The sequence below is a fragment of the Seriola aureovittata genome, chromosome 19, assembly GCF_021018895.1.
Source record: "Seriola aureovittata isolate HTS-2021-v1 ecotype China chromosome 19, ASM2101889v1, whole genome shotgun sequence".
Taxonomy (NCBI): Eukaryota; Metazoa; Chordata; class Actinopteri; order Carangiformes; family Carangidae; genus Seriola; species Seriola aureovittata.
Window position 1 is genome coordinate 2,659,332 of NC_079382.1, and position 25,739 is coordinate 2,685,070.

At 39.2% G+C, this 25,739-nt stretch overlaps 1 protein-coding gene across 3 annotated transcripts in view; it reads right to left on the reverse strand.

Moving 5' to 3' along the window:
* Window positions 1-331: 331 nt before the first annotated feature.
* Window positions 332-25,739, reverse strand: part of gtf3c2 (general transcription factor IIIC, polypeptide 2, beta) — a 28,944-nt gene continuing 3,536 nt past the window's right edge. For 2 of the 3 annotated variants that reach the window (XM_056404893.1, XM_056404892.1), the window contains exons 3-20: window positions 24,687-25,290; window positions 24,378-24,514; window positions 23,481-23,674; window positions 23,021-23,106; window positions 22,621-22,698; window positions 21,556-21,657; window positions 20,822-21,049; window positions 20,416-20,527; window positions 20,197-20,314; window positions 13,455-13,486; window positions 13,150-13,279; window positions 12,836-12,980; window positions 7,925-8,086; window positions 6,807-6,885; window positions 5,500-5,628; window positions 4,980-5,204; window positions 3,928-4,035; window positions 332-2,249 (exon numbers count right to left, since the gene is read on the reverse strand). In XM_056404893.1, coding sequence (XP_056260868.1) covers window positions 2,049-2,249; window positions 3,928-4,035; window positions 4,980-5,204; window positions 5,500-5,628; window positions 6,807-6,885; window positions 7,925-8,086; window positions 12,836-12,980; window positions 13,150-13,279; window positions 13,455-13,486; window positions 20,197-20,314; window positions 20,416-20,527; window positions 20,822-21,049; window positions 21,556-21,657; window positions 22,621-22,698; window positions 23,021-23,106; window positions 23,481-23,674; window positions 24,378-24,514; window positions 24,687-25,290 — 2,870 coding nt within the window. In that variant the 3' untranslated portion in view covers window positions 332-2,048. The remainder of the gene's footprint in view (window positions 2,250-3,927; window positions 4,036-4,979; window positions 5,205-5,499; window positions 5,629-6,806; window positions 6,886-7,924; window positions 8,087-12,835; window positions 12,981-13,149; window positions 13,280-13,454; window positions 13,487-20,196; window positions 20,315-20,415; window positions 20,528-20,821; window positions 21,050-21,555; window positions 21,658-22,620; window positions 22,699-23,020; window positions 23,107-23,480; window positions 23,675-24,377; window positions 24,515-24,686; window positions 25,291-25,739) is intronic. The other variant, XM_056404894.1, reaches the window with a different exon arrangement.

Sequence of the window (25,739 nt, forward strand, 5' to 3'; positions counted from 1 at the left end):
TCACTTATCCAGTTACAACAGGCCAATAGACACTTTTTTTGGCAAAAATAATCTCATCACAAAGTCCAATAGTAGCTGTTATGGAGCTTTCGATTGTTTCACCTGATCTTCATCGGCAGATAGAGTTCACCTACCTGTAATATGCTTGTTCCAATTTCCATGTTTTTTCCGACCACTTTAGGAAAACAGCAGCAGTTGACAAACATCTACAATTTCAACAACATCTACAAGTCCATCCGCTGATAAAGATCATGTGAAACAATCGAAAGCTCCAGAACTGCTAATAATAGACCTTGTGATGAGATTGTTTGTCAAGAATGAACTTTCAATCTCATTTTTATAATTTATTCAAATATTTGTTTTTATTACAAAAACATTTATTATAGGCAACATTTCAAAAATAACAGAACAGAATAAGAGCAAGTCCTGTACGATTTGATACTTTTATGAATAACAAGATAACGATGTCAGTAATTATTTTTTCATGACTGACATTATCATGGTGTTAACTAAACATCATTCATAAACTGTCAATGTGATTTGTAAATAACTAGAAAGAAACTAAACTGATAAGTATGTTTTCAAACCCCTAAGTCAACTTCTGGAAATAATTATATATTTTAATGTTTGTTGATACTGAAAAATAAATTAGATCATGTCACAATACTGCTGCTGTTACAATTTAAAAATTTTGACTCAATTATCAAAATAACAAGAATAAATTCAAAAGGTAAAGAAAAGAACAAAACAGAAAAAGACCTAAAGATTAGTCAACATTACATCCAGCAGAGTTACAATAAAAATATTCAAGTATTTCCCCTCAGCTATAACCTGAGTTGTTAAACATTACAAAAGAGAAAAATGGTCAAATACAAAAATACAGCAGCAAAAATGATCTTTAAGACACACTCTTAATCGTTATTGATGTTTTGGAACTCAGTTTGCAGTTTTAAAACATCAATGGTGAGGTGGGTGGGGTTTAGGGGGCACAATAACAAAATCAGTGTATTTTTAAGGTACTTTAAAAAAAAAAAAAAAAAAAAAAAGTAAAAGTATGTTGTTAAGAGAGTCTTATGGCTAAGACTCTGGAAACAACCCTAGCACAATTGATTTAATTGACCAACCAATCAGAAGAGTTAACAAACAACATTGACGTTCTTGTAGCTGTACACTCTTGCTAGCAAGGCAAAGAAATCTAAAAAACTAAAATTCACATAAACGGCAATGGAATGTCTTGATGATTATAAATTGAACAGAATCAGAACTGAAACAGAATTGTTTAATGAATGAAAAAGCCAGAAGGTTTGCGCTTTACCCCGTTTCTCACATTTTGTTACGCAGTTCTTTATATCATCGACGTTGTGACCAGAATCTTGTTTGTTTGCTGACATGTCAGTAACGTCAGCTTTGCATTATGTTGACAGGAGTGAGGAAAGTAGGATGTATGTTGTTGGTATTTTTAACCTGTTCAAAGTCTTTATTGACAACAAACACCCGACAGTGATGTGAAGTTGTACTGCAGGCTGTCTCAGTACAGCTTGAAATCACTACAGATGTCCTTAAACCACAGGTCAGCAGAAATAGATATTTTCAGTTGTTTTTTTAAAGGGTAACTACCTCACATACAGCAACAAGCTTCTGTCCGAGCATATGTTAAAGAATGCAACAGCAGAGTGGAAAAGCACGACTGTAGGAGGCGTGGCTACATAGCATGTGATGTAATGGCCAAGACACAAGGGACACTGGTGTGACAGCGTAAAAATATATACTTACCTGTGGTTCCACATTTACCTGGAACACTTTCAGTTTCATGGGAGAGTTTTTTTGAGCTGCTGTTGGTCAGGTTGATCACTTGTTATGCCCGAACACTGGCCACTTGAAACATGATTAAAACAAAAAGATGTACAGTAAATGTATAGTGTATGTGCTAGTGAAAATTGTTGTTGTTTTCACCACCCTTTAAGTACTTTTTTGCAGGTTTGTGTTTTTGCAGTCATACACTTGTGTGCCAGTGTGATCCACCTTCTGGTTCTGAAGTCAAACTCCTGCTATAGCTGCTCCGTCTCGGTGTGGACGGCCTCCGTCTGCTCTTTTGGGGAGTATAGTGCATTGAACTGGGCCTGGTTCTTGCTTATCATATCCTTGACATGAGGGCTGATCATACTCCTCAGACAGTTTAGCCTGACCAGCCCCGTCTGGCCTGCGGACGCCACCCACATATGGCAGTTCATGTTCGGGTTGAAACGCACCTGAGGAGAGGAGGAAGGCAATAAAAGCAACTGTCAATACAAGAAGTCATTTCATTTTCTGCAGTCTGCCCACAGAAACTTTTCCTATAGCTTGTTTATAACAGTTCACCATTGGCTTATCATTAACGCGCTGCGCTGGTGTAAAACAAACCGCGGTGGATGGGAGAAGTTGAGAATGTAGGGTGGTGATGACACTCACAGATCTGTGACCGTAGTCGTTGTCAGCTCTAGTAAAAAGTTCACTCCTTACTGGTCTCCACCACCGCCTCTGTGCTGTCTGCTGTGCGTGTGTGTGTGCGTGTGTGTGTGTGTGGCTGCAGCCTGACACCAAAACGTGGTTAGTTTGTGGTTGATTTGGCTCAGGCGCTGTGCTTTGAAAACCCTGTGTGACTGAATAGGGTGTGTAAATCAAATTATTTTTTCTAATTCATCACGTTTCTCTCAGTTGTTTGCGATGTGTTTATTGCACGTTTATATCTCAATGACGATGAAAATACAATTTATCGGTCAGCCTAGTTTGAACCCACAATGAGTTCAGACAAGACATAGGAGCTGTTACATGTGAATATAACTGAACGAACCAAAAAAAAAAGCAAAACAACTAATTACAGGTTAAAAACCAGTTCTCCAATTTTGGTTCCGTCATTGTTGGGCTGCAGGAAGTTGTGGGACATCTAGTTGTCTATGTCTCTGATGCACTCAGACAGGGACTCGTCAAAAAGAACAAGCCATGTGTTTCTAGCGAGGGGTCTTACCTCTAAGCATTACTGCCATAATTTCAATCCCATGTGGAGCAGCCATGTCTGTGGCTTTCCCCATCCACAGCACTGCTAATGTTTTTCTGTATCGAGTCACTCCAGCTTTCTCTCATAATGCATGTACACTTCAAAACAACAGTTCTGCCATGACCTTTATGGAGCTGATAAAGTCCAGATTTTGGCGACATTGTGCTTATTTATAAGAACCTGTAGCTGACTGATGAATGGACTCCGATTGTCTGAAAACTTTTACGTCTACTTGAGTAACTCGGTTTATAAACGAATGATACCTTCATTTAAGTGCATGTTTGTCCATCCTCTGTGAATGATTCAGCTGTAGCTCTCAGTAAGTCAATACCACTGCCTCCTCCTTCCTTTCCTTTACTGACGCTCATCTATCCCTCTCTTCATCACTATAAATCCTCCAGGTGTGCCTCGTCTTTTAATCTTTATTTTCCTCTCGAGTCACTCTCTTCTCCTGCTTTCTAATCCATTTATCCCCTTCAGACAAAGAGCCGGACACAAAACCAACGGCGTTTGGGTTTTTTGAGATCGGCCCGTGAAGTGTCCGTCCATCATCTCATCCCAGAGGGCACGGCGACACCCTCCACTCTGCCTCTCTTAAAATTAAACACATCAAATCCTCAATTGGCTGCTTTCCTCCCACCCTCCTCCCCCTCCCTCCTTCCACTGAGGGTGACATTTTTCTCATTTTACACATCATTACATTCAGTCCGTCTTTATAGCTGCCCATCAGAAGAGGAGGAAGAGGATCCTCTGTCATCGCTTTCCTCTGTTTCCTTTCTCTTTCAATTTAGTGTTTTATCTTTCTTTTCTCTTCATCTTCTCCATGTTGAGCAGCAGCAGGAGTGTGATGATGCCTCGCACTGCGTACGTGTTTGTGTGTGTGTGTGTTATACCTTGTGCAGTGAAGCCAAAGGCATCTCATCCAGGTTCATCTTTGTCTTCACTTCCGTGTCTTTCATGCGTTTCCACAAAGCTCGTCTCTCGCTTCGTGCAAAGGTTCGCTGGAAGTCGGAGGAGATGGTTGTTAGAGTGTTAAAGGTAGAGCTGCAACAACAGTCAGTGAATGAATTAGCCAAGCAACCAATTAGTTAATCAACAGAAAATTGATCAACTATTTTAATTAATCACTTCGGTCATTTTTCAAGCAAAAATACCAAATTCTTGCTGGTTCCAGCTTCACAAATGTTATAATTTTATATAATTTATATATATATATATATAAATATAAGTCAGTTAGGTATTCAAATGTACAAATTCTATCTGGATTTTCATAAAATTTGCCAAATAAAATGTCAATTATTGTACATTTCAATCCACTATCATTATGCAAATATTAAGTTGAATGCGTGGAGGTGAACAGTCGGTGGCACTGATTTTCCGGCCGGCTGCAGAAGAAGAAGGTGCAATGGGATGATGTTGAAAGAGCATGGGTAAAACTTTAAATGAACATAAGGATGTATGTTTCTTTCGTATATTAACTGTAACCTTTCAGTATCTTCATCGCTCCAATGTGATCTGTTTTCGTCTTCAGGCCATGTTGGAGTCACATGCTTCATGATTTATTTGCCATGTTTGTTTCCACTGCACTTGATGGCATTTGGCTTTTGTCAATATTTTTTTGATGTTTTATTAAAGAACTTCCAGTGTTTAATACTTTGAATTTTTAATGTGCATTAAAAGGGAGAAAAAACTGAATTCACTTAGTGACAACATTTTCAGATCAATAATAAATAAAGAATGAATTATCATGGCAAGCAGAAGCTTTCTGAAATCTTCTTGTTTCCTAACCGTTAACTAGATGGAATAAATGATATTACATGGTTTACATTTTACATTTTCTTTTCAGGTTGGTCTTTTATATATTCTTTTTTTCTTTAATTTCTTTGTTGTTTTAATTTGTCTCTGCTGTGAAGCACTTTGTGACATAAACATTATCATCACTCACCATATCGTTGTCTGTATGGTGGAGGCAGTATTTCTTCACAGCCTCTTTGTAGGTCTGGAACTGTGGAGGGGGATATTTATCGTTTCCATCTCTTCCTCCTTCTTCTCTGTTCTCATTCCCTCCTTCAGATCCAGTATCTAGTTCTTCTGCCTCTCCTCCTTCCTGCTGGTCTTCATTTTCTTTTTCACTTTCATCATAAGGCATCACAGATGTGAAGTAGATGGGCTGAAGACACAGCATGAGCGAGGTTAATGAAAGGGACTGTCTTCAGATCCTGTTAGTGTTTCTGTCATATTCAATCCAGTGTTTGACTGTAAAGTTTATGTTTTGACAGTAAATTCAAAGCCACCAGATCAAGTTTTTATTATTTCAGGTTTTGACGATTTTAAGATGTGGTGAAGTTGTCAAAGACTAACGTAACATCAAATGAACATCTCAGACTAAAGATGGAAAAAAAGAAACTTAAGATGAAAGAAAAAAGAAAGAGTAGGGATCAAAGTTAACACAGCATTAAACTTACGAAGCGTCTCTCTATGGTGCGTTTGAGGTACGGAGGACTAGTGGTCATCTGAGGTAACAGGGCGAGGATCACCTCACCGAGGCTGTCTGCTGTCACCACGCTGTTCAACCACTCAGTGTAAGATATGGACTGCAACGACAGAAACAGACCAATCAGCACTGACGTATTACCCACAGTCGTTTTCTCTTGAATTACTGCCATGTCTGGGATTTTGCTGGAATATCGCACAATTAAATTCTATATGTTTCACTAAGAATTACTTTAATGTGAGAAAATTTTAAATTTATGGGATTGTAGTTGGCATAATATGAACTGACTCTAACTTTCAGTGGAGAAAACTGGTTTATAAATGACTTTATAGTGAATCTAAGACATTTAAAGATAGTTCCTGTCATAAGACCAATTTCAGTACATTTTGTACAGTACAGTTTGTTTACATTTGTATCAGTTCAACCAAAAACTGCAACAAAATGAAGGTTTCTAATAGCTTTGTAATGAGAAATATATGAATATTATTATTAATATTAATAATATTCTATATTTTTCTTATTGTCAACAAACCCATTAAAGGACCAAAATTAACAATCCTTCATTATGATGAACAAGAGTCATGATATTCTTTCAGTATATGACATAAACATTCATTAAATGTGGTTTTAAATGCTGTTTCATTTATCAGATGAATCCTCACTCAAGTTGACCATTTCACCCACCTTCAAGCAACCCTCTAATTAGTTTTTAATTATGTCTCATTATTTATTTTCTTAACTTTTATACACATTATATATATATATACACACACACACAGTATATATATATATATATATATATATATATACTGATTTGTTCATTTTGTGTGTAACTTATTTTCATTTTTTAAAATATATTTTGCTGAATCATGTTGCATTTATTAGTTTAGTATTTTAATCATTTATTCTCTTTTTGTCTTTTCTAGAGTCAACAGGAGGTTTGATGTAATTGTGTAGATGTGTGACCTCTCATGTCACACCTGTTTTTTTTTTCTATTACTGTATCTGGTTTATGTAGTTGTGTTTGTGTGCATAAGAAAATAAAAACTCAAACTAAAACATGGACACAGCAGTTTAAGTGAAGACACCATGCAAAGTCCTGCTGCCATAAATTCTCATCAAAGCACCAAATGTGTGTTTATCCACAGATGAAAATACGTGTCTTCATCAGTGTCACACCCACAAATCACAGACTTAAAGAGCAGAGCTCATCTGTTTTGTGCTCCATGAACGAGTTAGAGGACGTCAGTGACTGAAGGATTGAAGAGTCACACTCACCCACAGAGTGCCGGTCCTGGGAATGGCGAAGAGGGAGTTCATGGAATGGTCAAAGTAATGGACTCCTTGTGAACCCTTCCTGAATAAAACAAAACAGAACCGACAGAATTAAACATGACAGGTTGGAGGAAAGAAAAGGAAAGAAAGAAATAATGACACAGGAAACCTCAGATACTTCTTCAGTTAAAAGGTAAGTCCAACTTTTTTAAGTGCAAGTCAGTTTAATAGTCATGGGGAGCCAGTCTACAACTACACAGCCTGAGAAAGCAGCTGTTTCACGTCCTCTCTGGAGGAGATTTGTCAAGAAAAATTTTAATGTCAGCAGATAATTTCTCATCCTGGGTTGAAGACATAACAGAAAGCCTGGGGGAACTGGGTTGTGTTTAAAAACATGGGATGTTGAGTTTAAACCATTTGCTGTTTGGAGCTTGAATCACATGAAGGAGTGGGGAATCTCTAAACCTCTGCTTCTTTGATTCTTTTGATCATTTTAATCTGCTTTATGGAAGTGCAACACTTAATCACTTGAGTACACTTCAAAATACACTTCAAAAATACATCAACAAGAAAACCAGTGTCCAGTTTTTGTTGACACTTCGACCTTTTCCACTATGGGAACTAAACCTGTAAGCAGGAACGTCCCATACTGTGAACCTGCTAGAACTCTGTAAGGTCTACGTTCTACCTGGTTTTCCACTGTCTTTTACAAACCAGAACATTTTGGATTTATGTTCGGCTCCAGACCGGCTCCCTCACCGCTGACCAGCCCTGCAGAGCCACTGTTGCATTTCTTCCCTCGAGAGTGACTGGACCTTGGATGTAGTGCCACCTCCTGAAGAGTGCTTAAAGCAAGGTTCATGATCTCACCCCCGGAGGCAGAGGGAGTAAAGTGGAAATATAAGTAGTTCCTATAGTGACAAAAACCTAACTGTGTGCGTGGCAGATTTTGAGGCTGTAGATGTTGTTGTATTTGACTAAATTATTTAAAAATTATATTAATTATTTGCCTGCCCCCAGTTTTGGAGTCACAGACCTCCTGTAATATCAGTGTCTTTATGGAAATATGCCATGTAAATGTAAATGTATGAATGTATGAGTAAAAAGAGGAGCTTCCTTACGCTACATAGGCGGTTTCCTGGGCCATCAGGAGGCCAGGTGCATTCAACGGCCAATAGATTTCATTGGTCAGGTATCGTTTCTGAATGGTGATTGGATCATGGAGCCTCCTCAGATCCCACGTCTTCACGTAACGGTCTTCTCCTGCCGTCACCAACAGGTGCCTGAGACAAGAAGAGGAAGACAGGTGAAAAGTTTGAGTGTAAGACATGTTGTTAATGGTGGGAACAATGCATGATTTTCCATCAGTGGAAAATATATAAGTGACTGAATATGTGAGATTTACTTGTAATGCTTGAACACAGAAGTGAAATGCATCATCCTACTAACATTGATCACGACTGTCAGCGGTGTCGGACATAGAACAAATGAAGGCAGGGTAATCAATATGAGCACATTTCATTGTGACAAAAACAGTGGCGTATGAATGTGGAGAGAAGAGACAAGGAGAAGAGATGACAAACTGTTCAGGTAAGAAAAAAGAAAAGAAAAGAGATGTAGAAGTGGAACAGAGAGAGAGAGAGAGAGAGAGAGAGAGAGAAAGAGAGAGAGAGAGAGGGGTAGTTTTTATCTCTTTCAACATGGCTATGTAATTAAAAAGCAGTGATCCAGACAAGATATGTGTCCGGAGTCTCTGCTGCAGGATTAATCTTGTTATTCACCTTTAGTTCAACTTAAGGTCCAAACCTTTCAGATCTGCCTTTACAGAAAACCAAGAGGCGACACTGACAAATGATAAAAAATGGAAATGGCTGTTCATCAAATTAGTCTCAGATCTGGCGCAAGATGAACAATAACGCAGTGACATCCATGCCAACATTAATTATCTAGAGAAATTTCTACACTGTGTAGAATGTGAATATAAAATCGTATCTGCCGTTGTTGGAGTCAGGATTGTTCAGGACAGGATCAAATGAGCCTGTTAGTGCTTTTCTTGAGGGTCACTGCTCCGTCCAAAAGGACAACAAACATTAGTCTGACAGCTGTTATTGCGACAATATAATATTAAAATAATACAATTAATTCTGTTTTCAATTAATAAAAATAAGACCCCCCCCCCCCCCCCCAAAAAAAAAACCTCCACTATCTAAATAAAAGTCAAGAAAGTTTCCCCTTTCATCATTTTTCAAGGAAAATGACAAAATTGTGATGGTTCCTGGTTCTCAAATGAGAAAATGTTCTGCTTTCCTTGGTCTGACATAGTAAACTGAATCTTTTCAGGTTTGGATTGTTGGTCACACAAAACAAGATGTTGAATTATGTCACCTCGTGCTCTGGGACATTCTGATGGCCTTTTATTTTATTTTATTTTTTAAAACTGATTTCTGAAGATTTACAGACAGAACAATTGATTAATTAAGAAATCATTTAGAAATCAGCAGATTAACAGATAATGTAAAAATCAACCCTGGTTATAATTTCACTGACTGATAGAAAAAGCTGCTCAACTCTGAAGGTCCAGAGATTAGCAAAATATCATGAGATGTACTTAGAGTGTAAATCATGGATGTTTACCATCTGTTAGCATTATCTAACAGAGTACTCGACTGCCCTGTAGCTACAAGGCAGTGACACTAGACGGTTTAATGACCAACAGTCTCATCGATCTGTCTTTTAATGCATGTTTTTTCAGCTATAACAGTTTCATTTTGTAGAGTGGCTAAAACACAAAATGAAGAGGGATGGAGCTGATACTAACCGTATTGATCATGAGGTTTCTAATAGTTGCTAGCATTGGCGCACTTTGGCTCAAACCCTGTTGACTTAGGTGAACTGATGGATGAGAGAGATTGAAAGCTTAAAATCTCAGCAAATCTCCTAAAACTGTTTTCATGTCAAGACAGAAGTCATTTACTTCAACACTAAAAGCCATATCAATAACATATTTCTCCATTTTTTTTTTGCACTTTAAAAGATCATTGTTCAGCTTTAATCGTACTGTGTATTTTAGAACGACTGGAGCTTTTACTGTAGCTGTTTAGTAAAAAAAAAAAAAAAAAAAGGGGGGGGGAGGGAGTCCTTCACATCAGAGGTGGATAACACACTGACTGGCCAATTTCAGATTTTTGATAAAAAGCCAATTTTGGGCCGGAAATATTGCTTCAACCCTTATGCTGACTTGCACTGCGTATAAGTGCCGTCAGTGAATCCTTGTGGCAGGTGATGTAAATGACCCATCCATCCTTCCCCTCATCTAAACATACATCAGCTGAGTAATGGAGCAGAGAAAAATAATGTGCGGGGGAGGAGATGGTCCCTACGAGGGTTACAGTGAAATCTTGAGCTATGACCCTTTATTACATGTCGGATATTACACAGTCAGCCTTCACCTCTGTGCTCAAACAGAGTTTATATCAGGATTCTGGGAGTATCAAAGTTATGAGCAGTTTATCTGGATTAAAGAAGCTTTTCCACCTGCAGTTTGGTTCAACCGGTGAGTTAGGCCTGAATGTGGGTGTCACCAAATAACTTCTCAGAAAATAATCATGTTTTATTTAGGGCTGGTTATTGAACCTCAATACTTTTTTTTGATTCAGGTAATAGATCAATTATAATCCTTACATTGATAGTTGACAGTGTTTTAAGATGGACAGGTGAGGCAGTGGGTTGGGTATATGACTGGAGGATGTTGCAGTTACAGTTCATAGTATGTACTTTAACTATTATTTTAACAGGAGTAGGGGGAGCCCTCATTATTTTATCATTGTTAGACTGTATTTCATTTAGATGTTGGACTTGTAGTTCAGATTGTTTATTTTGGTTCTTATTAATATTTATACATAGTAAATACCCATAGAAATGAAGCATAACAATATTGGCCAAAAAGGTATGTGATGAAGCTATAGCTTATCCCACTTACCCTCTTTACATAAGGCCACATGAATCGCCAACCCTCTCACTATGTGACACACCGCCAATGTGTAGTCAGAGAAAATAAAATCAAGGAGAAGTGAACCAGAAAGAAACTTTTCCCCAATAGGATTAGACACATACGATTAAAAAAGAACTGCGCAAGAAGCGAGATGAGGTTATTGTACAGCTGATTGTTTAGACTTTTGTTAAATGAAAAAAACGGTTTTGGAGAAATACATGTTTACATTCCTCTAAGCAAGGTATTGAAGTAAGCAATGTTATAATAATGGTATAAAAACTCATCTGTTGTATCAGAAATCTATAAAGAATTTTCAAACAACACTCTTCCTTTTGTTACCTGGTCTAACTGGATCTTGTGTATGAATTTCAACCACACTATGTGTCTACACAGACTTACTTTGTGTCACATGGAGATTGTGGAGTTCCACAAGGATCGATAGTCTGACAACTTCTGTTTAATCTTTGCAACAATTATGCAGATGACACCGACTACTGACCCACAAGTGCTCTGAACAAAAGGAGTGACTGAATGAGCCAAAGCTTCCTGCAGTTAAAACCCAGATAAAACCTAAAAATGTTTTTTTTCTGACCAAAATCTTTTTAAAAGTGCTGCTCACCCTCAACACCAGAACTGTGATGTAGTCATGGACTAAGACCTAATTTTAACAGCCACATGAAACAAGTTACATCAACATCCACATTATTGGCTTAAAAATATAGAAAAAAGGAAAAAATGATGGATTAATCTACCTCACTCCATAAAGCAATCGGAAACCTGCAGCTTATCCATTACTTGCCTATTTATTCCATAGAAAATGGAAGCGGGTGCGGGGCGCCCTGGTGGCTCACCTGGTAGAGTGCGTATCATTAAGGCTTTGTCCTAACCACAGCGACACAGGTTTTGCTGCATGCCATTCCCTCTCCTAGACTATCCTGTCTTTCTCTCTCTCACTGTTGCTATCGGAATAAAGGCAAAAAATAATAATAATAAAATACCTCCAAAATGAACTGAAAGCATTAAAAATTGTTTGAAAGGTGCTATAAAAATAAACTCCCTTTTCCTAAAAGTGTTTTTCCTTGTTCAATATTCCAGGGCTGTTTTCTCTGAAGGTCTAAGCATAGATAAATATTCTTAGCAGGAACTTTTGGACCATTGGGAGTAATTTACAGAAGATCTTACTCAAGGTGATCTGAGCACAGGACAGCTGCAGCCTGAAGGTCAGTGCATGTTGACAGAGATAAGTGAGGTTACCCTATCTGAATGGTGATGGCTGAGAGAGGACATGGCCTTGTGCCCTACATTCTGAATCAGTGCCTGAATAACACTGGAGCGACTTCTCTGCCAAACTTCAGCACAACTTTGTGTGTTCAGGATTTATCGTGCAGCTTTTGGCAGCAAGTTCCAGAGCTGCCTTCAACCAACCTTTTTATTAATTAGCTGTGAATAAAACTGCCAAACTAAAGTAGTTGGAGAAAAAAGATAAACAAGCAAACGACAAGAAAATCCTGAAACCCAGGCAATTCATTCTCTCTTCTGTGACGCTTCTCAAGTTTTTCTTCAATTTTTTCCTCAAGAATTTTCATTTTCTTCATGAGGAGCATTTACTGCCTTCAATTTTTGAAACTGTTGATATGATCACAGATACAAATAAAGTTGATCTGACCTGGACCATGGCATCAAGCACCATAACCACATCATGGGTTGTGAAATGAAATCATGTTGAAGTTGTTAAACTGTTGTTAAGAGAGAGCTGATCAACCTTTTCACTTTGCTGACTTACAACACTATTCCTATGTACTTGTAATAAGTTGTCATGGTGATATAACATTTACACCTCTCATTTTTCTCATGCACTATTCATCAGTCGGGTTGTTGCAAGATAAATGACAGTCATGATTCACAAGTCACAATATTTGATCTGGAGACTGATTAAATCACATAGAGGTTAAATGAGTCTTCCTCGCTACAGTCTGGGGGATGAATGCATGTGTGAAATGCACCTTCAGCATAAAGGTGAGGTCAAGGTGAGAGCGTCTACCTGGAGGCAGGACAGAAGGCCAGCGCCCGGACAGCGTGGTCGTGAGCGAGTAAGCATCGATAGGGCAGCAGACTCAGTGACCCGTCTGACTCTCGCACACGCAACAACGCAGACTTTGTGGAGAGATCCCAAAGACCCACTATACCTGGAGAGAGCACGTAAGCACAGACAATAATGGACTCAAATCAGTGAATCAACATCTTTTTTACATCAGTAATAAAAATGAACCTGGAGGCATCCAGACTCATAATTTTTTCATTCCTTCAAACACTGAACAAATTAATCAAGAACATCTCCAAGAAATCAATTCATACCATCATAGAATCCAATAGCCATTATGTTGTGTGGTTTTTCAGGCAGCCAGTCCATAGACAGGACCTGTCCGCTGTGTTCCTGGCGAGGGGCTTTGAAGGAGCCCAGCTTCAGTGTTAACACTCCTTTAGCCTGCAGACGACAAGACGAAAAACAAATATAACTGCAAAACTACAAAAACAGTATAATAATAATAATAATAATAATAATAATAATAATAAAAACACAAGGTTGGATGGTAGATTTTCCTGTTGGCCACTAGTTATTTCATGTGGTTAAAATTGAACAGGGTAAATGGAGAGCCTACCTGGTATATTGGCAGCTGCTGGCTGGCTTTTCCTGTGGAGAGAAACATAAATCACAGTTTATTAGTGATGGTAATTAAACTAAGCATTGGAGTCCATACCATGAGTACAACGATGAAAAAAAAAACCAGAATCTAGCATCTTGGGTGTAGCAGCGTAGCAGTCATTTGAATTCCTGTTTTACCTCCACTGGTGCAAATAACATAAAAGTCTATTTTATGTAATGTGAACTCAAGAGTAGCAGGTCAGCAGTGACGATGAGAAGCATCAATCTGAGCTGTACCTTTTCATCCTCAGATGTACTTAAGTTCAGGGTTTTGCTCAAGCATAACAAGTTTGTAAAGTTCTGTCTGACAAATGTATTTACAGCTGTTCTGAGCTGCCATACTGGAGGAGGGAGTGAAAAGCTGGCTGTCATAGAGGGGTGGGGGTGTTATTGTTTAAATGTGGGGATAATGGTGAACATTTTCAGACAATGATGGATGAAGACGTTCATAGTGTTGCGCTCAGTTGTTCACATGAAAAGTGTCAGAAATAAAAAAAAGAGACAAAGTTCAATCCCAGCCTCCTTTTTCAGCTCTGCACAGCCGACCAATCACAGTGTGAAGAGAAGTGTTCAGACATAGACCCTCATCATCAGACCCTCTCGGAAAAATGTGGGGGGGTTAAGGGGTTTGCAAAGCTATTCAACCATCTCACAATCACTTCTGACAGCGCAAACTAGCAGCTTTAGACTCAGCGGTGCTCTGAGCTGACAGGAAACATGGTGATGGTTAAAACGCTACGCAAAGATCAGCATGTCAACATGCTAATAATACCATGCTAACATGCCTACAGTACGTTTGGAGAGAGAGCAACTCTACCCTGATTGCTGCCCTGACTCTTAAGTGATGTAACTTTGACCTGTCCATGGCAGTAGATGGAAAGCCAGGGGATCACCAAAGTTAACCAAAGGTACAATTCATCCCATGGGAAACATGAATGTCTATATCAAGTTTTACAGTAATCCATCTAATAAACCCAAGTGTCAGACCAGTGGAGCAGCTGATATTACCATCCCCTACGTCCCTGTCGTGGTTCAACATTACTGGATGTTAAGCACCACTTAAGAAGTAATACTGCTGTGCCTGCCTTGACACTCACTGCTGTGTTTAATAGATGTAAAATCCAATAACAAAAATAGGTGTCAGACTGTTCCTCATCATTGGTTTTCTCTGCTCCTCCAGTTTAGATTACTGAGAGACCAGATCAATAAGAGTCCTCAGTCTTCTACACCCTCCATCAACTCACCTCTGCCTCAGAAAAACACACACCAGTACTTTTATATAAGCCGCTTGAATGTTAAATGAAGTCCTAATATGTATAATCTTTTACTACTCAAGAGCAAGGAGAAGACCCAGGATGAACCTAAGCCTGTCACCAGGAAGAATATGTCAACTCCTGTTATGCAACATGGATTCAGAACCCTGCACCTGACTGAAATAGCCTTTAGCTTTTACTTAAATTCTATATTATTAACTATAGAATTAGTAGATTTCTGTATTTTTAACATGAATTTATTGCCTTTACTTTTCAGAATACGATAAAATGAACAAAGGCAGTAAAGGTCAACCATTTTTACAAAATGGTTTTGTTATTGTCCAGATTTAAAATGCAGCGACCACGTATAAAGACCTGAAACTTCACAATCCTAGTAAACACACAGATTCAAAAAACACGTATAATTTTATGGTTTGGTTTAGCAGTGACATGTACATTTCTACAGCTCCAAGCCTGGTATAAACTGTGATGATGAGTATTTCATTGTGACCAACAGTCTGCTGTAACTGATGAGGGTGATTAGTCATCATCATACACAGGGTTTTTGTGTTAAAGTGGCAATAAATTAACATTAACTAGTTTTAGTCAGTCAGTTAGTGTTACCCTTATTTAAACCTTGACTGTTCTAAAGTCTAAACCAAACTTCCCCTGAAAACCTTTACATTTTAAATCCTAATGTGAAATTAATCTCAACATTAAAAGCATTAACCCTAAACTGACGACAGACTGCTTCACTTCACAGACTAAAAAGGTGTAACCTTGCCCCCACCACCACCACCCAATTCCAAATAAGTCCTTGATGATTGACAGAGTAGGGATACAAGCAGTGTCAGCTACTAGACCTAAAATTCATACCTTCCAACACTAACAACTGGCTCGGTGATGCATCTTCTTTGTCATTTCAATTATAGATCCTTGTCTGATGGAGAACGGCACTGTAAATTATGTGTGTTCACTACGCCTTCTCACATTCACCCTTTTGTCTTTTTTCTTCTTCCATGAGTTGCCTCTACACACATACACGCACACACACACACACACACACACACCACATCTCCAACCCCCCTGGTCCGCCCTCCAATTCTGCAGCTTTAACAGCCTCCTCTTCTCATTCACTCTCTCGTTCATTCTGGTGACTGGACGGACAAAAGCTATTTATAATTATCTGTGGCAAACAGCACGGGGCTGGCGGAGAGAGACACTCACAGCCCGTTTAACCCTGCCTGAGCCAATTTCACCTTTAACCCCTTTCAGCTGACACCAAAGCACAAAGAAATGATTTCCACTAACTAGTCTGCATTCAATTACTGCTCATCAAGACATGCAAGGCTGTAAAGAAATTCCCTGGTCATTTTTCACTGGGTTAAATGCACCAATACCTTCCTCATCTCCCGACGGTATTTTTCTGCTGGTGGAATAAACTGTAGATCAGAAGCTCAAAATCACAGTTATTTAGTAGAATCCTACAGGAATTTTACCTTATTATTAGTAGGATGTGAATATTTTTCAAATGTTTTAGGTTAGTTCTGTTGCTGCAGTCTCTCTCTCTCTCTCTCTTGGTGTTTTACAACCCTTTTCCAAGCCAACACTGAGGAGTCCAACTAATGTAATGGCCACTGTGAAGACAAATGTCCAGAGTTTGTGTTTGATCTTTAGCAGATGTGATAACGTAAATGTGGCGTCAACAAATGGGGAATAAAGGGAAATACTGTGCTGGCTGTAGAAACTGTTCATTCATGTAACCGGTACTTCCTGTTATTACACAAGTTTTTTTTTGTTCATGTATTATTTATCATTAAATTCATTATTTTAGTCTTGTGTTAGTATGTTAAAAGGCAACTCCACTGACTTTATATATCAAAATGGGTTTACAGGCCTTGGGGAATACGACTACACATGTGAAAAAGGTTGTATAACGAGATGAGCTGCATTGTGGGTAATGTTGGCACCAGGTTTTGACTGGGAAGAAAAATATGCGGAACAAAAAAAGATAATATACTGAGTTCTGCTGCATCAATTTTGACAATTTTATAGGACTGCAAGTTTTAATTTGGTGAAAGGTGATGGGTATGCCATTCATTTTCTAGGTATTTGGTCATAAACCAAAGCAATAAACACATTTCCATTGTGACCTGCTGGTGGTGCTGGGTGAAGCGTCAAGGGATGACCACAGTCACCAGGATTTATCCTCTGGGGAGTATGAATATCTGTTACAAAGTTAGAGCCAATCCAACCAGGAGATGGAAAGATGTTTTACAAGATGCTGATTTGGGCACTAAAAGTCCAGCTAGTGTGGCTAAAAAGAAAAGAAATTGATGGTGTTGCATGGTGGTCTGTGCTTTTTAATTAGTGAGACCAGGATAAGACCAAAAACACCATATCAGTGGAAGTCTGGACATTAGATTTTGTCAGGGGTCCAGGGGCCCATTAGAAAGGCCAGGGATCTTTAAAACAATCAGGAGAGTCCTATAGGGCTGCAGTTCAGCCACTGTCACTGCTTATCAAGGTGTGTTTCTTTGGACAAAATTGTTAGATAAACTGTTCATCAACTGGTTGACCTCACCACTCTGAGGCGCTGCTGCAAACAGCAAAAATGTACCAGTTTGTACGAGTTTTTTGGAATACCAAAATAAGACAGCAACTATTGTTGTTTTTATTCCATTGATTTTGATCCCATTAATCTATCAAAAACAGGGTTGTACCAACCACAGAAGACACTGAGGTCTTGTGGGAGATCCAGTCTACAATAAAATAAAAATATAAAACATAGTAGATTCCATTATTTTTAGACTGTATATTTACATTATTATTTTTAGACCAACAAAAAACAGAGTATTAAGTGTTTACTTTAATTCCAGTCCAGGTCTCCCTCTGCAGTCGTCTGTGTGTGTTTAAGAGACAGTATCTTCAAGCGTGAACACTCTGCAACCTTTCTATCCAATAACTATAACCTATGGTGGGAAGCAGGGGGCTGATGTAGTAGCCAGACCCAATGACCCATGGCTACAAAATAAAATGGAAACCAGGGCCCATGAAGCAATGTGGAAAAGGGAAAAAAGTATGGAAATGTCAGGCTTTATTTATCGCTTTTATGTCCAAACTAAAGCACTGAAAATCTTTCTTAATTGTAAAACGAAGCCAAGTGTAATACAGTGGAGTCTCCTATCAACCAATACACTGTATTTCATTTTAATACATTAATACATGAATGGTTATGTATGAGGTCCTCTGTAATGGCGCTGCTAAATCAAAGGAAAGCCTTTGTTAGTGTGATACATGGAATTACAGGTGAATAATGGAGCCTGATGTTGGTTTTTATCAAAGTAAATGAATAAACAATAAATTGTGGATGGAAATGTTGAGGAATTTAATTTTACATGGGTTTCAGGAGAGAAATTTTTTGGTTATATTATAATATTTGAAGTTTCTCTTAAGAAAATGGCCAAATTTTAAGGTACTAAGTGTCTAACCAAATGCTGAATATCTGCAGTCTTCACTAAAAAAATGCCATTAACCCCACATACACAAATAACAGCCAACTCTCATGTTATACTGTACTACAGACAAGACTTGTTCCAAAGATAAGGCTTAATGGGATGTAAGACGGTTGTGCTGATTCTGATGTAATGCCAAGTATGTGAGTGTTTGAAATGCTATGATCTTAGACTGGTGTAGTGTGTAATCAGATAGGCCCGTGCCGCTGGCTAGACCCAGGCGGATAAACACACTCATGTGCAGACATAACCAGGTTTCTGTGTATGATGGATGTGGCAGATAAGCTCGCCATTAATCTCATTCATACAGTCTTCTATTAGCTGAGCCCCAGAGGCAGCTGACGCAGTGATCTGAATAGACTGGACCAAAGGCTCCACCATCCATAATGTCAGCACATACTCACACCCTTGGAGAGCGCTCTGCACATTGGTGTGTTTGTGTATGTTTTTCACAGGGGTGGTTAACTACTGCCATTGTTAGAGCAGCAGTTTGATAGACCCCTCAAGCGCAAGCGTGCACACACGCACGCACGCACGCACGCACGCACACACACAGTAGACTGAGGGTCTTCATGGAAACTGTCCTTTCACTGAACATGATATCTGGTCAAGTTAATGATGTCCATGACTGAGCTGATGGATATGCTGCTGTTTGATTGATTACATACTAAAGTTTGAGTTAATCACGTTGTGTATGAGTGACACTATCCTAAAAAGCATCACAAAGTGACTAGTGACTAGACACGTTTTCAACCTCTACAATTCCACCAGCCGAGCCTCCAAGTCTTTTAATTTGTTTATAAATACACAATGTGTGCAGGTAATGCTCAAACTATGTATATTTTACAGCTGAACCTATGCATCTTGAAAATAATTAGTTCTTGTTGGTTTTGATGCTTCTTTTATTCTCTAAAGCTTTCGGTAAATGGTCATTTGATATCAAATGAGTTAAATTGGAGTTTCCTGACTAAATGTCACTAAATGGATCCTCATTTAACTGAGACTCTCACAGGGGTGCACGGTAAAGATACAATTGCTCAATTAATCAACTGAAAGAGAATTAATCGGCAACTATATTGAGAATTTGCTATTTCATAATTTATGAAAAACCATTAAGTTCTGAACTGATGCACAGACAATTCAAACACTTTTACCACCTCAGGCTGTGGGACGTTTGTAGACATTTCATAGACTGAACGGATAAGTGATTAATAAAAAAAGTAATCCGCAGTTTATTCAATGAGTAAAATAACCGTGGTGTGCGTGGTGCTTCAAAGTGACAATGACGCCTACCCCTCAACCTCAAATCTTATATTCCTGTGGTCAGATTATGAATGGAAGCTATGGGTGAAACTCCTCTGAGATAGGATGTAAGGATGCGTCTGAGCTGATACTGAAAGCATTTAAGGATGACAGAATCTAGTATGTGTCCCTCTTATTATATTTTCCTTTTGTATCATGTTTAATGTGTCATTTCTGTCATTGTGGTGTGTGAAGAAATAAGAGTCAGGGAGGTGTGCGATACACTTCAGCAAAGCTAATGTTAAAAATAAGCAGTGGGGGTTGGGTTTAGCAAGATGTGAACAAAACTAAATCCAGCTGTTAATTTTTTACAATGCTACCATAACCCAGTGATCACCACCTAAAGCTCTGCTTTACTGCAGTCCTGTGTCCTCACCCGCTGCTGCAGGAATCAGGTATCTAACAGACTGACTACAGGCTTTAGTGAGGCAACACTGCCCTCTGCTGGACACCGGACACACTTCGTTGTCTGAGTGTGAGTCCAGTCAACTCAGGGTTGTGCCAGTGTAATTTTTAGAGTTAAGGAAATAAGAGCACTTTATCATTGTTATAACACCTGTAACTGAATGGTTATAAATACCGCAAAGGGAATACTGTGGCCAGTTGTGTTTAATAATCACAGTCTTACCAGAGTCAGGGAGGTTGTTGTTGGAGTGCAGAGCATCAGGGTGGGGCAGGCTGTAAATGGTCACCACACCGGTGGAGGTGGCAACTGCCAGAAGACCCAGTCTGGGCAGGAAAGGAGCCTTTGGGGGTAGGAGATTTAAATGCTGTCGCAAAATATAGACAACACCAGACCAAATCTGCCTGTAGTGACTTTTAAAAACTCATGTTGGTGGAACCTTACCTTTCTGCCACAGCTAGGCAGCTCCCAGCCTCCTGCGGGACACCACTTCAGGTGCCAGATGAAGCCTTTGTCCTGAGCCAAGCCATAGGCGAAGGCTGGCTGGGAGTCTGGTCTGCAGAGAGGAGGAGGATGAAGGAGACAGAATAAGATGTGTCATAAAAAACAAATGAGGGAGGAAACAATACATTACAAAGGCTGAACAACAGTCTGAGATCTTTCAGAGATTTTTATAGACAATAAAAGTAAGAAAGAACAAAATGGTGGGTTAATTAAGGATTTGGCTCAAAAATTGGGAGAAAATTAAAGTAGTTCGCTGCTCAGCAAAATAGTCAAAGATAAAGTAGCTTTAATCCAAAAAATATGACTATCAGCCCTCAAATAACCAGTGTGCCCTCTTCATCTGTACCTGCTGTTGTACTCCAGTTTGCACACGTCCCACAGCTGAACCAGTCCAGGTCCGGAGTACATCTTGTTGACATAGTGCTGCTCATCCATCCCTCGATGACAGGCCAGAGCGATGTACTGGGAGGCCGGAGCACCTTCAGGTGTCGGACACCACTCCATGGCCCAGACCGGCCCTCCTGCGTACAGCACCATGTCCCAGCGTTCTGGATGAGCAGCTGCTGCTTCAAATCTGGTCAGTTACATTAACAGACAGGCTTTAAAGATATACTTAATATACTTGAAAAAATACCACATTATACCTCTAAATTGTCACTGACCTTACATCAAAATGTATTTTTACTTTATTTACCTACTACAAAAACAATCATCTGGAAAATATTTATAATCAAAGCTTAGCAGAACAACCTGCACTGATAGGGAGCTTATAGCTTTAGCTTCATAAAAAGTGAATAGGCCCATTCTGCTCATCCCAGTAACTACAAATACAGATGTTTTACTCAACTCTGATCTTTATTAACAAGACAGTTTGGAAAATGACGATTTAAAATGTAGTTAGATGACACGACAGGATGCAGCATGTCTGAAATGAAGGGTAGCTGAAACACTGGTGTCTTGATGAAATAATAATTAAATACGTAAAGGAGTAATAAAGGGTGAAACTAGAAACTGATCAAAGTTGTCTAATGTTGAGCTTCATTTCTGCAGCTCTGTCTCTCAGCAGCGGATCAGTCTCACCTGCTGAGTCTTTGCAAAGGCGTTCCTTCCTTACTGAGGCCTTCTCTGGACAATTTGAAAGCAGCTGAGCGAAGCTCCTGGGGCAGGTATTTCTCCACATCACTAAGTAGAATAGAAGACACACAAACATTTGACTATTAGGGAGAAGTTTGAGACATGTCTCACCCGACATGCAGTAGAGACTTCACACCTGTGGCAGGATAGAAACAGGCCTGAAATTTTTAAGTTGCCAATTAAATCGTGTTAATGACTCAGTGGTGGCTGAGCTGTTGTCTGGTATCTGAATTCTCCCAGCCCTCCAAAACAACTCCACCAACCACAAGTGCAATATATAAATGCAATAACTATCAATGTTTAAAGCCTTTTTATCTGACTAGGACTATTTTTAATATGATTATTTATTATATTTATATACATATTTTATACAGGTTTGAACCCACAACCTTCTTGTGAGGCCACAGTGCTAAACACGCCACCACTGTGCTGTAACTAACTACATGTAATTAAAGTTTGGAACATAATCAGCTTTTAAAGGTCCCATATAGTCTAAAGGTCTCTGTCCATGTGTAGTGTGATTATAGATCAGCTCTAGGTTCTATATTAATACTGTGAAAGTATCAAAGCCTCAGTCCACAGAGAAATGTACACAGCCTGTATTCAGAAAATGAGCCTTAAAACCAGCCGTCAGGACTTCTGTCACAACAAAGCAGTCACCGGTCTCAACTGTGTCCCAAGCCCCGCCCACCTGGACCCACCATCCAGTCTTGCAAAAGAGAAACTCAGAACCTCCTCTCTTGTGATTGGCTCACTGACCTGCTGTTACTAGAGCTCCAGAGAGAAACCTGAGAGGGGAGATGTAAAACTAACCGTAACCCTTAAAACCACAAATATATCTTCTTATGGATCAATACTTCAAAGAAAACACGGGACAGCTAAGAACCCCAAACAAGGCATGGAAGTATTAAAAAAATAAAGTTAACATCTGGTTTTATTTTGATCATTTACCCTTATCGTAGAAAACTGGATTAATTCACTAATTACAAAGAAAGGTTAAAGGTTAACTACCTCTGTGGAACAAGGTCCCAGGAACTTGTGGTGGGGACCCACTCTGGGAACACCCAGCTGCTGTAGTGCTCCTCCCGGCTGAAAATACACACAAACATTACACGTCACAAACACATACCATGACTGCATGTTGTGGCTAAAAATAACACACAGTTTAGTCACTAATACTAGTATCTCAACTCCAGCTTTTTCCAGTGCTGTTTTGCACTTTAGTGTCATTGAATTTGTGACGTGATTTCACAGCTGAGTTTTCTACATGATGTATGTGGTTAAAAAAGTGACATAATGTTAAACTGACTTTTGAAATGTTTAAAATTTTCAGTCTGAGGAAATTTAATGTTATATCTCTATAAACAAGGTAAAACAAGGGCAGAAGCAACCACAAGGTGCAGCTACTTACAACTTCTTGGTCGTCTCTATCGAGTCCCAAACAACTTTCATGACACTCGCGGCGAGACCATTGGGGGTTTTGGCATTGGAGCCTGTCTGCAAGAGAAAAGGAGATTTGGATGAGTTGTTACTTTACAGTCCAGTCACATTAATGTCACAGAGATGTTCATTTCACTTAAAGGATACTTCACTTTAATCTAATTAATAATTATTCATGATTTGGTATTGATCAGTTATAATCAGTTATGAAACCCCTAATTTGTAAATGAAAGTGAATTTTGTTGGGGAAATTTGTATTCAAACTGTCCATTAGAAGGTTAAGTCCATTATAAGATATAAGATTATAATTCTCCATAACACAATGTTTAGAGAGGTGAGTGAGTCAAATGTGATCATAACTAATAAGAATGATCGCCAGTCACAAACCGACTCCCACTGAGAAATACAGTGAAGATTAGAAGACTACTAACATTGGCCCTGTTGTGATGATAAACTGACGGACTTCGTCCACTGGTCCTTAAGTCTAAGTCCAAATCTGTGTCCTCTCCTTCTTCTTCATCTTCCATCTCCTCAACCTCGTCTTCTTCAGCACCTGGGACAAAGTCCTCATCACCTTCAGCATCGCTGTCAAAAACAGGACGTTTCCTCTTTTTGCCTTTACGCCCTGTAGGAATATAAAGACGAATCATCCATGTCAGAGGACACAGAGATCTTTACTGCTGTTAGTAGACATAGATGAATCCTTCTGTTACAGTGTAGGTAATTTTACATTACACGTTTTATTGACATCCTTCATTGTCAATAACACAAATTCAGCTGACAAACCATTTCAAGATAAAAATGACCTGATGGGAATCCAGTAGGTTACATATGTAATTTTAAAAAGAAGAAGCTGTCTCACTACCTAATTCAACCAGAGACACTAAAGGGAAAGTTCCTTTGGTATAAATTAACCCAAATTATTACAACAGGTAATATGGTATGATTCAATAGTAAGGGTTGCTTGCTGGCACACTGGGACAGTAAACTCAGGATCTTACTGTTCTGATCTCTGCTTCCAGCTTGTCCCTGACCCCCCAACTACCACGAAAGGAAAATACACATGCACATTTACATCTCATCTTATCTTTCTGAGAGCCACACTGTCACGAGTATGACGCAGCACTTTCAGTCAGGATTTAATATAATAGGATTTAATAGCAAAACTTACATTAAAAAGACCAGTGTGTAGGATTTAGAGGCATCTAGTGGTAAATACTCCTACTGAATACCCCTCCCCTCATGTTCTCCTTCCCAAACCTGTAGGGGACAGGGGACTCTCTCTAGAGCCAGTGTTACTACTGTATGTAGCAGGACTTTCACTGCACCTTTGCCTCCTTTGGGAGTTTTCTGCTCTTTGAGCGAGTCTTCGTCGTCTTCACTGTTGGCACCTGGCTTGGAGTCTGCCTCATCATCGGGATGACCAAGCACCTCTTTCGCCAAGGTGTGGAGGTACTTCAATGCCCTGGAAGAGATTTTTCACATGATTTTTTAAACACTGAATGACTTGATTACCATTTCAGACCTTACTTGTTGTTTTGAAGACGTGTAAAGTCATTTGGCCAGTAATTGGAGAGTGACGTTCTCAAAGGTAAATAAGTTGGAACAGAATACAGTGAATTCATTGACAGACTTACGCTTTAGCAGCACCTCTCATGCGACGGCCGCCCGGTTTGATCTCCTCCTCAGGTTCAGCTGGATGTTCCCCTTGAGCCTCCTCACATGGTGGTTCTGTAACTGGTGTTGCTTTCTGCTGCTTCCTTACATACTTTCTCTTTGGCTTTGGTGTCCCATTTTCCTGCTGCACATTATCTACAACTCCACCCTCTCCACCTGGGAGGGTCCCAACAGCTTTGGGAGTTCTTTTGGCAGGAGTTTTTTTGGCAGGAGTTTTTTTGGCGGGAGTCTTTTTGGCGGGAGTCTTTTTTGATGGGGTCTTCTTGGCTCTCACTGCCTTTTTAGGAGTTTCCTCTGAGGTTTTTCCATTAGACTCTTGAGGTGTTTTGTTCGTTGCTTTTTCTTCTCCATCAGCAGCCTGTTGTGTTGCATTCTTAGCTTCTTCGATCTTTGCCGGAGTCGTTTCAGAAGCTTTCTTTGCTCCCCTTCTGTTATTTTTAGGTGTTTTTTGCACAGTAACTGTTGCATCAGTTTCATAATCAGAATATTTGGGATTTTTCTTCCGTTGTCGTCCTTTTGAGCTGGGCATTAAATCCCAATTCTTCTCTGATGGCTTCTCTTGCCCTGCGAGGAAAATGATATTATTATTCCACAGGTGTACAGCACATTGCATAAGGGTGAGAACAAGTAAATAAGTAAAAAAAAAAAAAAAAATTAAATTGCAAGAAGATATTGCTTCACGAAACATCCATGTGCAAAACTATCTTTCCATTCTGTATTCTGTGTTTATATCTCACAAATGCTACTCTTACAGGCTGCATCCTCAGAAAAACCATACTATGCAACAAAGTCATATATGTTAGGTGTCACTGAGAATGGAAGAAACAAGCACAAATTAGTAATTCATCTTCTTGAATGAGTCATTTGTGCAAATTAATTAATACATTTTCCTGTCCAATTAATCTGTTGTGTGCACAAATTAATTTGTGCTCTTGAATGACCAACTTTGACCACATCATGTATGTTTAACATGTGTTCAAGAGATGTCAAACATGACACAATGTTGTTTAAGA